The following is a 15,350-nucleotide window of genomic DNA, read 5'->3' on the forward strand; positions in this document are numbered from 1 at the left end:
AATTTCTTCAGATTATGTTTATTTAGTCTATTTTGAGACATAAAAACACATTTCCCTCACTGGCATCATAATGTGTACCATAGAGGGATATGACCATACATACATACATACATACATACATACATATGACCGTACATACATACATACACATACATACATACATACATATGAGCATACATACATACATATGACCATACATGCATACATACATACATACATACATACATACATACATATGAGCATACATACATACATACATACATACATACATATGAGCATAAATACATACATACATACATATGAGCATACATACATACATACATATGAGCATACATACATATGAGCATACATCCATACATACGTACATACATATGCGCATACATACATATGAGCATACATTCACACATATGGCCAAACATATGACCATGCATACAAACATACATACATATGACCATACATACATACATACATACATGACCATATATACATATGACCATGCATACATACATACATACATATGACCATACATACATACATACATACATACATACATACATACATACTTATGACCATACATGCATACATATGACCATACATACATACATACATACATACATACATACATATGACCATACATACATACATACATACATACATACATACATATATATGACCATACATACATACATACATACATATATACATATATACATAAATTCTTTTTATAATTCTTTTAAATTCAAAATTTAAAATGAATTGTGACTTCTTGATGTTATTGAATATTTTTGCATATGTTTAGGAAATAAACAATGTTCAAATTGGAAAAGGAATGTTCTTTTTCACTTATGCACCATTATGGTACAATGTTGCCAACAGGCAACGAACCCCAAAAACTTCCAAAAATAAAAATAAAAATAAAAATAAAATTTCTTCAGATTATGTTTATTTAGTCTATTTTGAGACATAAAAACACATTTCCCTCACTGGCATCATAATGTGTACCATAGAGGGATATGACCATACATACATACATACATACATACATACATACATACATACATACATACATATGACCATACATGCATACATACATACATACATACATGTGACCATGCATATATACATACATATGAGCATACATACATACATACATACATACATACATACATATGACCATACATATATATGACCATGCATACATACATACATATGACCATACATACATACATACATACATACATACATACATACATACATACATACATACTTATGACCATACATGCATACATATGACCATACATACATACATATTACATACATACATATGACCATGCATACATTCATATGACCATACGTATATACACACATACATACATACATATGGTCATACATATGACCATGCATACATACATACATACATGCATACATACATACATGTGACCATACATACATAGATACATACATACATATGAGCATATATACATACATACATATGACCATACATACATACATTCATACATACATACATATGACCATGCATACATACATATGACCATGCATACATACATACATACATACATACATACATATGAGCATATGTACATACATACATATATATATATATATATATATATATATATATATATATATATATATATATATATATATATATACATATATATATATATATATATATATATATATATATATATATATATATATAAATTCTTTTTATAATTCTTTTTAATTTAAAATTTAAAATGAATTATGACTTCTTGATGTTATTGAATATTTTTTCATATGTTTATGAAATAAACAATGTTCAAATTGGAAAAGGAACGTTCTTTTTCACTTATGCACCATTATGGTACAATGTTGCCTACAGGCAACGAACCCCAATAACTTCCAAAAATAAAAATAAAAATAAAAATAAAATTTCTTCAGATTATGTTTATTTAGTCTATTTTGAGACATAAAAACACTCCAAACATTTTTTCCCTCACTGGCATCATAATGTGTACCATAGAGGGTTAACAAAAAGAAATAGGCTAACATGATGTCAAAGTCCATAGAGGCCCACTGTGTTTGAGATTTACTTTCATGAATAAAAACAAAACAACTCTGATCGGAGTAATATTTTCACTGCTGGTTTGAGCATGTTCTGAATGTCTGTGTGATCATAATCATTACTAAATTAGTCAGCGATTAATTTACGGTTGCTCAAACGAATCGATTAATTGACTTTTTCAGCACTAAATTAGTGTATTAGCACTTGTTTATACACCACACAACTCCACCAAGCACAAGAAGGCATTTAAATGTTGTGTCTTGTGGAAAACACACAGCATGTTTCAGTCTGTCGGTGAATATCAAAGGGTGGGATTTAGGGGAAGCAGCACCTTATCCTCAGAGTACAGCAGCGCAGCACAAAGGGCCCAGTCTCAATGCCTCGCTGTGGCATTCCTCAGCCCCTCGTCGTGGTTGGTCACTTCAACACCCCTCTCTCTTTTCTCATCTCCCCTCCTCCCTCCAGACGGGGGTAACAGATAATGCTCGACTCTTTAGAGAGTCAACTGACTGATGGCATCATGAAAGGTTGGGGGTCAACTGTTATCTGGGCGAGAGCTGTCACCTTTGCAGCAGGTGTGCGGCACAGATACCAGCATCCTCAGAGCCGCTTTGTGCCACTGCGCTTACCATTGCCTGCAAAGGATTCTGGGAGCTTTGCCAAACTTCCAAGCCACAAGAGGAATCAGTTTTGCAGAAGCAGTTTTTTTTTGCACTCCAAGCAGTTGGACACACACACAAGCATACACGAAACACACACCCACACACAAAGCTCAAGCCCCCGTTTCATTTTCAGTAACTGTTTATAGTGATGGGATCTATCCTTCTGTTTGGGTGAAATTTAATAATACATATAATGTCATCGCCGCAGCACGCACAGTCGTTTCCGTGCATTAGGCAATTGTGGCACTGAGTGTTCTGTCATTGCAGACAGTACTTAATGGTGTCACTACTCTTCTTTAACCTCTGCTGCGAGGAAGGACTCCCTCTCCTCCATCTGGTCCAGTCGTCTGTTGGTATTGATTGACCGCTAACATCTGCTGTTTGACTTTCAGAGAGAAGCAGAGGCAGGAGAATCCAGACGCCACATTTGGCGAGACCTGGCTGTTCTTCGGTTGTCGCCACAGAGACCGAGACTACCTGTTCAGGTAAGTTGTGCTCCTGTTTTTCAGTTCAGTGCCACATCCGCTCATCTATACATACATATTCTATGTGTAATTTCCTTACCCTTTTGTGAGTTAGCTATACTGCTTTACATACCCACATCCCACTTCACCTTGCCACTGTATATTCCATGTATTGAAATTTTTGACCTGCATAATGAACATCTCACTGAATGAATTTGGCTCAAGGATGGATTATAAGATGTATGTAAAGAAAACAAACATACAAAGCTGTATTAGTCCGGGTAACCGTATCCTGTTGCATTGGCATGTAATTGTGACTCAAGACAGGAAATTACATCAAGGTTATGTGACTTTTTGTTATGGTAGAATCCTGATAAGCATTTCTGTCAGTATGCATTCCAGTAACAGGATAAAATAGGTTGAAGTTTTACAACAATGTAAAGGGATAACAATTCAATAAGAAATTATAAATAAGGGGAATCATTAATATAATTTGATATTCTACAGTGCACTTAAAAAAATTAATGTGACAACATGCACTTGTGGTTAAGTAACAAGAGAAAGTGAAACCTTAGCTGCTTCATTGTACACAGAGTGTCATAGGCTGTAAACTTTACAAACCGAGCCTCAAAATCACCACAAACCACAAAACTAAAATTGATGGAAGTGGAGAGGGGATGATCGAAACAGAGGGCAGCGTGATGCTGGACAGGGGCTGACAGCGGTCGACGGTCCAGCAGGAGAGACGCTTGGTGGTGCTCTTTTACTTCCTCTTAAAGGTAAAACATACTTGTGTAGGTTGATACAGGAGTTTAGTGTGACACTGAACTGGAAAAAAGGGAACAAATCATTGAAAATCCTTTTGACAAAATTCTGACTTGGGTACAGCTCTACATGAAATCTTCCTCTTCTTTTTATTATTTATCAGCCAAAAGTCATGTGCAAAACAAGTAGCAAATGTGTGATATTAAAGCTGCGGTAATAAATATTTTTATATTAGAAATGAACCAAATGACTATGCAAAAGTTGTCACTCATCAAGACTTCTTCTTCTTCTATTATATTGTTATTTCTCATTATCATTCAACTCTGAAGATCTAAGGGACATTTTAGCAACTTTTAGCTCATTGTTTTGGTTTTATAGCCCACAAGTGTGCTGTTTTGGTTCAGTTTCACTGCTTTCATCAGTTTATCTTCTAGGCGCAGTAGGTAGCTGTTTTAAAAACAAAAAAAACAAAAAACCCATTGTACACAACCTGCCCAGCACCAAACATTAGACATAAGCATAACTTACTGGCTGTTATGTGACATTTGGAAATGTAAATGACAGTTGATAGAACCAATGATCTGTTGACCTTAACAAATCAAGACTTGATAATCTAACAGTGCTAGCCATTGGTGCTAAAAAATGTTTAACTGAAAAAATGAAACTGTGACTTTAAAATTGAATTGTGGATCTGGAGAACTGCCTCACCCCTAGTGGGTGTTTGCAAAAAAAGTCTGACATATAAGCTGAAAAAGTGATGATATATAATTTCCATTAATATAGAAAAAAATAGATTTAATAAGGGATTCGAATTTGTAAAGCATATTCAGTACTGGCTGCAGATTAGATTAAATGCAATTAAACCACAACTCAGCTTTTTCATACATGGAGAGTTTTTGGTTTGCTGCTCAGTTCTGACACAAGGATGTTTTCTAGACAGGAACAGAAGGGGGGCAAGTGTTTTCAATATGAAAAAAACAAACTGAATCCAACTAAACTGTACAAATATTACGCTACCTTTATCGGATTGACCTCTTGTTTTGATAAAGCACCGTAAACTGACACCAACCTGTGAACAGATCATTGCTCTGATCAGTTTGCTTTGGCTTTACTCTGTCCTGACTGCACACTAATTGATCGGCTCTTGCTAGTATCAGCAGCGCGCGTGTACTCAATGCCAGCGTACTGATCGAGTTCTTTTGCAGGATTAAATAGTGTGAATGGATTAGCATCCTTAATCACACAAGAACAGATCACAGAGGATGCTGTTTGTTCCCCTTTGTTTCCTCTATCCCTTAGTTAAATACCAACTCACAGCCAGGTAGTAGGCGGTGTTTGTTCACAGTGTGGGCTTCTCTGATGAACACCCCCACAGTGTTGACCAAAGCGATTAGTCTGTGTTTTATGAGCCACCCGTGAAGAGTTGTACTCAATTTAAATAGGTTAGCAACAGAAAGAACAACATACCTGCAGTTGGATGGCCTGCCCGCATTCATCTCTGTTGGATACCTCTGAAAGAAAATACAATTTGATGTCTAGCATTGCCTGAGAACGCAGAAACTTGCTTTGCATAGCTTGAAGCATTGTTCAGCGTCCCAGATTTTAAAAGAAAAGTTCAGCTGAAGTCATCATCAGTAGGGGTTTGTTTATTTTAATTTATTTTATTGTTTTTTAGCAAGGACAATGCACAATACGTGTATTGTTCCAGATATAGATATAAAAGTTAATTTTCATCTGTGTGCTCTTTGCGCAGGCCACCACTGATGCGCAGGTGAAAGATCTGCTTTAGCAAATCAAAACCTACACTTTGTGGAACAACAAAGAAAACTAAGAAACAAAACAACCACCCTGACTCAAACAACTGAAGAACAAAACTAACACTAGAAAAGACAAAAAATTACCAACCAAAAACTCAATACCAATACTGGCTATATTTGTGTTTTTAGCTCAGTGCCTACAGACATGATTGTCCTTCAACTATGTTTTCAAACTAACTGTAAATGTTTTAAAAGCACTGCTCTCTCTGATACTCAGTGGTAAAGAATTTCACATCACGGCTGCCTGAACTGAGAAGCAGTTTTACCCGAATGTTGGAGACCGAAAGTTAAGTTAACAGCTCCCTCTAGTAGAAGCTCTTGTTAACCTTGAGCCAGCTCTACATGTTGCTGCAAACAGTTTAAGAGGTTGTGGTGCTAAATTATGAATGATCCTATATAATAAACCAACAGTGGCCGCAAGTAGAAATTTGAACATAAGAAGATTAAAAAAAAAAAAGAAAAGAAAAGAAAAAAAATCCTCCAGTGTGTTACCTCAAGGGCTGTGGATGGAAATCCCATTGTGGTCTTCCTCTAATCGGCAGAGCGCCTTTGTGTTTCTGTCTTTTACAGACCAACTAATGAACTGTTCAAGGTGTAGTTGTGATCTCTTGAAAGTAATATGGCAGACAGACCTGGGATGTACACTGGATAAAGAGGAGTGTTTAAAAACTCTGTCTGACTGTGGTAAATATGTCAGAGAGTCCAAAAGCAAATTCATCCAGTATAAAATAACACACAGGTGCTAGTGGACACCAACCAGACTGCATAGGATGGGTTTGTTAACTGATAACTCATGTTGGAAATGCCAGAGAGAAATAAACAGAAGTGGTTGAGTAAGACGTTGCCTGTGTCCAAGAATATATTTATTAGGAGAGAGGTCACAAGTACATAACATGTCAAGAGAAGAATTCTGTGTTGTTCACAACAATAATTTAAAAAAAGATTTAAAAAAGAAAGATATTTGAACCTGCACAAATATAGCAAAAATTGCTTTTTATTTTTATAAATATTACAAAATGTCGAGCCAGGATGTGGCCAGCTCTCTGATGGCGTTCTGAATTTCCCACCAGCCAGAAAACAAACGAAAACGGTGTGCCTCAATCAGCCGCAGCACTCAACATCCCTGTGAGAGGTTGATGCCAATCTGCCTGCTCGTCACATCAAGCTTGTCTTCCCCTCTCCCCTCTGCTGCACTTATCCCCCCCCCCCCGATTCCTCAGCCTCTTTATGGCGAGTGATTTCATGCTGTAGGGGAAACACAACTGGAAGGCCTGCTGGGTTCGCGTTAGGGTCCGGGATATTGCCACAGGCTGTTATGTGGATAAACACTCCGAGGAGCCTGGCAGGTTTTGGCTCTCAGAAACTCTCCACTGTGGTGTTTTTTTCTCAGTAATAAACCGTCTTTTGTCATCCCCCAGTTTCTGCACACACGGCTATCAATCTGTGATGATTCATATTCAGACGTCAAATAAACAAGACTCCGCCATTCCTCCTTCTTGTTATTCATGTTGTTACACTCATGTTCAAACAGCCTTTGCAATCACATCTCTTGGTCAAAAGGATGAGACGTCTTTTAATCAATGTAAAGGTTAGATGGTAAACATTGCAGGAGAAGCAACAATTTCGGATGTTTATCATAGAACAAACAAAACAATTCTCATCTTTACCTTTAGTATTCACACCACAGTGCCAGTGTGTTATTGAAAAATGGCTTATTTTAGTCTTGGGGTTACTGCAAAACACAGACCCCTGAGGCGAAGACCTTCACCCATGATCTCGGAGCTACAGCTTGTTATGAGAGTGTGTGTGTGGTGTGTGTTTTCTGCTCATTCCGACTGCTTAAGTTTAAACAAGACGCTCTGAGCCACAGTAAGCCCTTACTCCCTCACCACCTTCCTCCTTCCTTCCTTTCCAATAGCACCCCAGGCCCTGTAAAAACACTGAGGCAGAAGAAGGAGTAGTTGGCAAGCGGACCACAGATGGGGGGAGCAAGGTTACACCCAACTGCAAGGCTGGGAGGATTGATTGTAAAAAGATGCTTATAACAGTGACTCAACCTTGCTTATGAAATCCATATTTTTTGCACTTCTTGTGTTAAACAAGATAAATTGGTTGTCTGGCACAGTTTTGCACAGACCTTTTGCCCATCAGTGTTCTGTTTTATCAAGCCTGACAGGTTTTTTTTGTTCTCAGGAAATGTTCTGGGGGTCATATGTCTTGTGAGGCAGTTGAAGCTATTGCTAAATATCTTAAGGGAGTGTTGGTGTCATAGGATAAACTGTCAGTATGAAAAATGTGTTGAATACCGGTACTTGCTATTAATAGGCCGGCAGTTTCTACAGTTATTTCTCCATTATGATAAAAACAGGTATTTTTTTCCACACAAAACCATAGACAGGTGCTGTCTCACAGAGTCAGTCTGCCATTCAGCTCATCAGCAACTGCATCCTGGCTCTCTTGATTCTACCTGTGGAAAAAGTTTTTGCAAATTAGGAACAACCTTGGAGGAAATTGTGTTTATAATAACCTGAAATTTTTGGATGTGTTTCTGCCCAGAGAGGAGCTGGAGGGCTTTGTGTCCAGCGGTACTCTGAGCCACCTCAAGGTGTCTTTCTCCAGAGATGACCAGGAGGATAAGGAAGGGGAGGAGGCCGCCAACTCTTCAGGACGATGCAGATACGTCCAACACAACCTGCTTCTGAACAGCCAACACATCACTGACATCCTGCTCAAAAAGACTGGCTGCCTCTATGTCTGCGGGTAAGACTGACACTGATAATAATAATAATAATAATAATTCAGATGTCGATTGTATTTGAACCTTAATTTGTCCTTTATCCCAGTGTTCACCTGGCACTGTTGTGTCATTTTCTGGTGCTTCTGTGTGAAAGGATTGCAGAGCCTCTCACCTGCAGCTCTTTTCTGTGCTCTGGCTATCTTTGCATGCCTGCTCTATTTTTGTCACATCACTGTCATATCTCTAAAGCCTTGGATTTATGTGGAAATCTGTGTTGATGCCTTTCTTTGTACACAGTTGAATTGCATTTTTACAAACCTTCATTTTAACAAGAGGTCTCTTGAAATACATTATCTCTTTTACAAGAGAGACCTGGCCAAAAAAAACAAACAGTGTAAAGTAGTTTTGTAGTACAAAAAGGCAGAGTTCAGAACAGAGTCTGAAAATTATCCATCGTAATGATCAGGTTTAATGTTTGTTGATTGATTGAAACAGGAGGAAGCATTTTTCACAGGTAGACAAGAAGTTTAATATGAATCTCTTTGAAGATTAGAGGGTGCACATGAATATTCCTCCTCATTTTCAGTGAGATCCATCATGTACAATTCACAGTAAAGGAAGTGACGGCAGACTTACAGTGTGTGCAAATATAAGCGATAAATCTATAAGATATGAAAGTGTAATTTTTATTTCTGCTAATATTGTTCTGGCCATCAAATCAAATAACTGCTTGGCCAATGACTACCACTGCTTTGGAGCAAGGCACTTGATTCATTAAAAATGAAGCTGGGGTTGTTGTTTTAAAAAAAAGTTATAAAATCCAATCATCTGTATTTTAGGCCTTAAAATGGCCTTTAAAACATGATTTATGATGTTAACATTACTATTATAAAATTGGATTTAGCTTCAGTCTCACTTTTAAGTATGTTTTTGAGAAGAATTTGTAGGCTATTCACCATGTTGTAACAACTACAAAACGAAACTCTGTATGTACTTTTTCCCAGTATGAGCATGATAAAAAGGCCTTAAAAAGTTTTAAATTACCTTCCTGAAATCTGCAGAAACCCCTGATTTTATCAGTGCTTTTTGTACTTGTATACTTTGCTATAATTGTAATTTTGAGCTTGACCTCATCACGGCCCATGCTTGTGGGATTGCATTTGTGCAAATGAAGCAGAATTGACCCCTCACAAGGATGCTTTTTCACTCGCAAACACTTTGAAACACATTTCTATCACACGCACATGCCTGGTTTTTATGCACTTGGGTTTTGGGACTAATTAACCACCGTAGTTTCTCCAATTTCTCGCTCTTTATCAGCCTTTTTGCTTCTTTTTCAGTGCAGACAACACAATGTTTCCCTCTTCTATTAAAAAAAAAACTAAAACTAAGCACAACATTGATTGCCATGGCAACAGTAGAAGCGTTGAAGGATTTTTGGTCAGCCCGATGAAAAATGAACAGCGGGTGCTGAAGTTCTTAGCTTTAGGGCAAGTTATCACTTATTTTGAATCTGAGCATATTATCACAAGCAACTTTCTGCAACTGCTGACTTCACGCTGATGCAACATCTTGTACAGTTTGTAGCATTTACAGTGTGTACGCACCCCCCCTTTCCACATCACAACACATTGTTTCTGTCAGTATTAAGTCAACAAGACAAAGCAAAGCACACACAGACTTGGAACAAGTCATGTCAACATTTGTGTAGCTCAATATCTTTTTTGTGTGCTTCTTCTCTCTCATCACTGCCAGGCTGCTGTGTACCTCACCTTTGAGTAAATGATCTTTGAAACATCAGAACTGTGTGAATTCCTCAGAGTCAAAAACTATCACTTCAGGTCCACGGGATGATGAATCTCCCACAATATGCTGCAACAGCAAGATAAAGATTTCAGCAATTTCCTCCCAGGATGCACTCCTGGACTGCCAATGCTTGTTGCTTTTACAAAATACAGGCTTGCCACTGTGCTTACACTCACAAAGGACTGTCTCAAAATCTTCTGTTGATGTTATCGTATCTTTTCTTCAACAGAGATGCTAAGAACATGGCTAAAGACGTGAACGACACCCTGACAGAGATGATCAAAACGGAGCTCCAGGTGGACCAGTTGGATGCCATGAAGATACTGGCAGGGCTGAGAGAGGAGAAACGCTATTTACAGGACATCTGGGCCTGACAGTGGATTGACGAGATAAGGGCATTTTGCAGCATCCACTGGACTTTTTTTTTTTTACAGTTTCAGAAAAAATCAGCATGCTCAGCTGTAACCTCTGGAACCATAAAATTGTGGATGCTGAAGTCCCGGAGTTAGTTTACACCACCCAATGCTACCAAGATGGAGTGTACCACACTGACCCGGGGATATCGGTTCACTACATCATCTTGGGCTTTGCTGTTGGAACAGAAATGACCTTGGTCAGGGCAATAGTGCTGGAGATTGGTCCTGCAGTGTGAAAATGCTTTTAGTGGAGACAAGCCTCCTTCGTTTGTCGTGTCTGGGGAAAAGGCATTTACTTGCGTCAGCTGTGATGGAGTGATTTTGATGAGGCTGAGAGTGGGATATCGCTCCAGCCCAGCTGGAAACAGCACAGCAATCTGTAGTTCTTTAACAACACACACACTGTAAATTGGTTATTGTCATTCAGGATGAAAGAAATCTTTCTTTCAGGAGTTATTTTTGTTTTGGAATGTGCCCAACCATCTGTAATTGCCAGCTAAATACACCACAGTATACCTCTGAAGTAATAACTAGTAGAAATTTTCTCATTTTTAAAAAACTAAACAATGATTTGAAAATGCATTTCATGTTTGCTCCAGTATCAGGTAGTATCATCTAGGGGTGGGAATGTCTTGGTACACTGTGATTGGATTATGATTGAGGGTAATGATGCAATTATAAAACAATTACAAAACAATTATCAATGTATTTTGATGCATCCTGACACAGTAAATGAGAAATATGTAATTTATTTACTGCACTAGATCACAATATTATCATGATATGTCCTCAGAGATTAAGGAAAATGTAATACATCGATAATCTTTTAGAAAGAGTAGGTGTTTAAAACGGTTAAACTGACTCTTATGTTAATGGAGTCTGGCAGTCATTGAACTTCAAACTCCATAGTCTGTATTTTCAGAGCAGTGGGCTTTTGTTTCAGGGATACGGGGCTTAATTTGACATCACTTGACGGTTATAAACACCTGATCAACTTAGAGCATAGGACTCTGAAAGTGTTCAGACCTCCCCACGGCACCTTGCAACTTGAAACTTCTGCTGCAACACCTCAAAGTGCTTAAAGTGCCGTCGTGGGGGTCTACACGTGATTGATTTTGTGTGTAAGCATGTGTTTGACAAAGCGGAGGATTTGCAAGTTTCCCTACTGTCCCACAATTGCCCAGAACATTGTATCTTTGTGTCCCATGGGCTGTTTTTATTGTCCCTGGGACAATGGGACATCCTTAATTTCAAACTGGCTTAGCTTCAAGTCTGGGAAGGAGGAGGGGGAACAACTCATTTCAACCATATTTGTTTATTTTAAAACAGGATTCAACCATCTAATACACCATTTATGGCTCCCTAATCACTATTTGGACTTCTTTACTCATTTTTGAAAAAGAGGGACAACCTTATTTCTCCTTTAAGATTTATGATTTATTCTTTCTCGCTGTGTGACTACTTGCCACATTAAAAAAAGAATATTTAAAATGATCCATCTTCAAAATAAACAGATGAATTTACTTCCATTATCCTTTAAATGTTTACATCTGTCATATTTCACATGGTTCGGCCATGAGGAATGTAATGAACTGTTAGAGCCGATCGTGATGTTGAGAAATTTCCGAGACTCTTCTGCAATGAGACAGAGTCTTTCAGGAGAGGATCATGGTGCATCTAAGAATCAGTTTTTCTTCCCACCCCTTGAATCATCACATTTTCTTCGAACATGCTGCAGATATAGTTAAAGGTAGAATAATTGGGATTTGTCAGTTGCTGCTGTTGAGAAAATAAGAAGGTATGAGTGGCTGCCACGCACTTGGGTGTTGATTGAGAGTGATTATTTTTGGATGAGTCTATGCAATGTGTTTTTGGAAAAATCCTATAGTTTGCCTTTAACTTGTTATCATGTTTTGGAAGACAGGTTTTAATACATGTGTTCCTAAAAAGTGTCATTTTATAAATGAGTTTCTTACACAGAACTATTTTCAGTGATTTATCATTGTACTGTGTTAAATTAGTCCAGAGGGCGTGAATCTCAATGATAACACACAGCTCTAAATCAATCGAAGTGACTGTTGGTTGTGTCTGTCTTGCCCAGCACACTGCCAGTTTGGAGACACTGAACTCCAGCTTTCCTAAGTCCTGCAAACCCGACTGAAATCTCACAAACTGTGGTTAAAACAAACACAACTGTGCCTTGTGTGGTGAGGAATTAAAAGACATTTCAGCGTCAACTATTGTTGCCTACTTCTTTCTCTCTGTTGTGCACACAGGTGTGTTTCAAGATGACCTTACGCACGCGGATCTGAAGTGCGGATGAGAGGTGAGTAAATTTTCTTGGCATGTTCAAGAGGCGGTGTAAATCCGGGAGCTAATGAAGTCTGATTGATTGAGAGTGATTGTTTTATTTAAATTTAGAGATAATTTGATTGTTGAAGGTGACTTTGGTCAGAAGATGAAAGCGCTCTCTGCTAATTGAAGGCTTTTTGCAGTGGGCTTCTTAGCGCGGCGCAGAGCCCCAGAGAGACGCTTCTTAGAATTAAATCTTCTAACAGCAGTCTTTTTTTTTTTTATTTATCCTCTTGTAGGGAGGGGAGAGGAAAAACATGTTTACAATCTCTCTCTGCGCCGTCGATGACATCCCATCCGCTACATTTTTTGAATCGAGTAAACAAAACATGCACTGTCGCAGAAAACAATCCCTGATGGTGAATAATTGGTTTAATACAGTGTCGTCGCAGGTAGAGCTGTCCTCGTGTTTGTCCAGGCGGGGCAGGGCGCTCCTCCCTCACCCTCATCTCTCTGTGTCCTGCTGCGCCGCCAAGTCACCGGAGCAGAGGAGGACAAAATCAAAATAATGATGCTCTCATCTCACACACACATGCACACACACATGATGATACATGGCCTCCATTAGCTGCAAAACTCCAATTTGTTGCTGGAGAGTTGACAACAGCTTGCACGTGTGCTGTAACAAGAGGGAAAGTTTCATCAAACTGGCACGAGCGTGATCATTATTGGTGAATAATTTTAGAAACATGAATTACACTTTGAGCCGCACTGCCCTTATTTACATCTCAATTTAAAAAAAAAAATGACCCCGGCTGTAAGACAGAGAGCCTGCCGGCTGCTTGTGTCACCCTGTCCAGCAACCACAGAGGACTGATGAAGTTTTAAATTATGTCTTCATAATTAAAAAAGGTTCACAGTGGCGGTTTTTTTGTCCCGCAGCGAAGGCGAAAGACAGAGCCGAGGAGACGGTCGGGAATAAATCAGAGTGCTGGAGGTCAGCGCGACCGCAGAACGGCAGCACCTCCATGATAGATACCCCTTGTTAAGAATGGCTTAAATGAAGCAGAAAGATGTGTGCTGAAGATAATGACTGTTATTATGGAAGCGTTGAGTGAGCCAAGTGGGGAGATGCACTTTATGTCAATGAGCTGAGAGATTTTTTAAAAAAGACCTGCTTAACATTCGGCTTCTTGGTGCAGAAAGTACAAGTAGTGATGATGAGGAGAGTAACTGGAACCTCCCACACTCTCTCTCCCTGCGCTCTGCGAGCAGTGCGCCTTAATTAGGCGAGTGACAATATGTCCAATTCATTTGGCTCAGGTCTGTGGATACGCCTGCAGTTCAAACAACCGTGGTGGTAGTTTCAGGAGGAAACGGCAAGCAGAAACCAACTTAGGACAAAACTTTTGGAGATCCGGCTTTGCAAACGAACATAATTGCGCGTGTGCGTGTGGCAGAAACGGGGAAGGGAATGTGGGAAATATTTTTTTTTCCAGATGAACTGCATAGCTTCCTTGAAATTTCACCAACTTAAAGGTACTATATGCCACATTCACTGTCACTAGGTTTCGCAGTAGAAACCATCATCTCAGACCAAAACAAATGCATACTTTGTTTACTCAGTAAGGTTGGGATAAAAAGAGAGGAAGTGGCTTCTGAACACACAAAAACTCACCAAAGTCAGATCGAACTGTCAAACTAAGCAGTGTTGATCTAATATGGAACATGGTTCTGTGACTTCATTGCCTGTTTTTCACCTAAAAAAAAAATCAGAAACATTTGAGTGTACTGTTTACCTGCACAACATGTTAGTTCTAACTTGGAGTCTCTCTCACATTAAAACGGTGACAAAATGTAGTTTGATGACAGGGATCAATGAGTGATAGGTTTAAGATAAGACCATGTGTGGGGTCACAATAAGTACGCTGCGTGGAACTGGAAAAATATCCAGTTTCTTTTTGTAACATATGTATTTTTGAGAATTGAGTATATTTGTCTATTGAACCCATTACTATCATATTTAACTAGATGATGGAGAGTACAGCTGCCACTGTGGGAGGAAGTAGTGATAAAAATATCAACTAAAAGTCTGTAACCTGCTTCAGCTAAATGACAATCTTAGCTGCTGAAAAGATGTTTTAAATGACTGTCAGACACTTGTCACCTGTGTATAATGGTTCATATACCTGGACACTGTGTTTCATGTCATCCTCAGAATCTGTAACTGACCTTCATCATATTAATGACAAATAATCTGATTTACATTTTGATCCTTCTGACTTGACACCGTCTCCCCCGTCACGAATTTGACCTATTCTCA

At 38.6% G+C, this 15,350-nt stretch overlaps 1 protein-coding gene across 2 annotated transcripts in view; it reads left to right on the forward strand.

Moving 5' to 3' along the window:
* The window catches only part of mtrr (5-methyltetrahydrofolate-homocysteine methyltransferase reductase), a 65,622-nt gene extending 54,136 nt beyond the window's left edge, over nucleotides 1-11,486 (forward strand). For both annotated transcript variants that reach the window (XM_084746789.1, XM_084746788.1), the window contains exons 13-15: nucleotides 3,123-3,215; nucleotides 8,333-8,536; nucleotides 10,549-11,486. In XM_084746789.1, the coding sequence (XP_084602915.1) occupies nucleotides 3,123-3,215; nucleotides 8,333-8,536; nucleotides 10,549-10,693 (442 nt within the window). In that variant the 3' untranslated portion in view covers nucleotides 10,694-11,486. The remainder of the gene's footprint in view (nucleotides 1-3,122; nucleotides 3,216-8,332; nucleotides 8,537-10,548) is intronic.
* The last annotated feature ends 3,864 nt before the right edge of the window (nucleotides 11,487-15,350 follow it).

This window comes from Lutjanus erythropterus, chromosome 21, assembly GCF_056507025.1.
Source record: "Lutjanus erythropterus isolate fLutEry1 chromosome 21, fLutEry1.hap2, whole genome shotgun sequence".
Taxonomy (NCBI): domain Eukaryota; kingdom Metazoa; phylum Chordata; class Actinopteri; order Lutjaniformes; family Lutjanidae; genus Lutjanus; species Lutjanus erythropterus.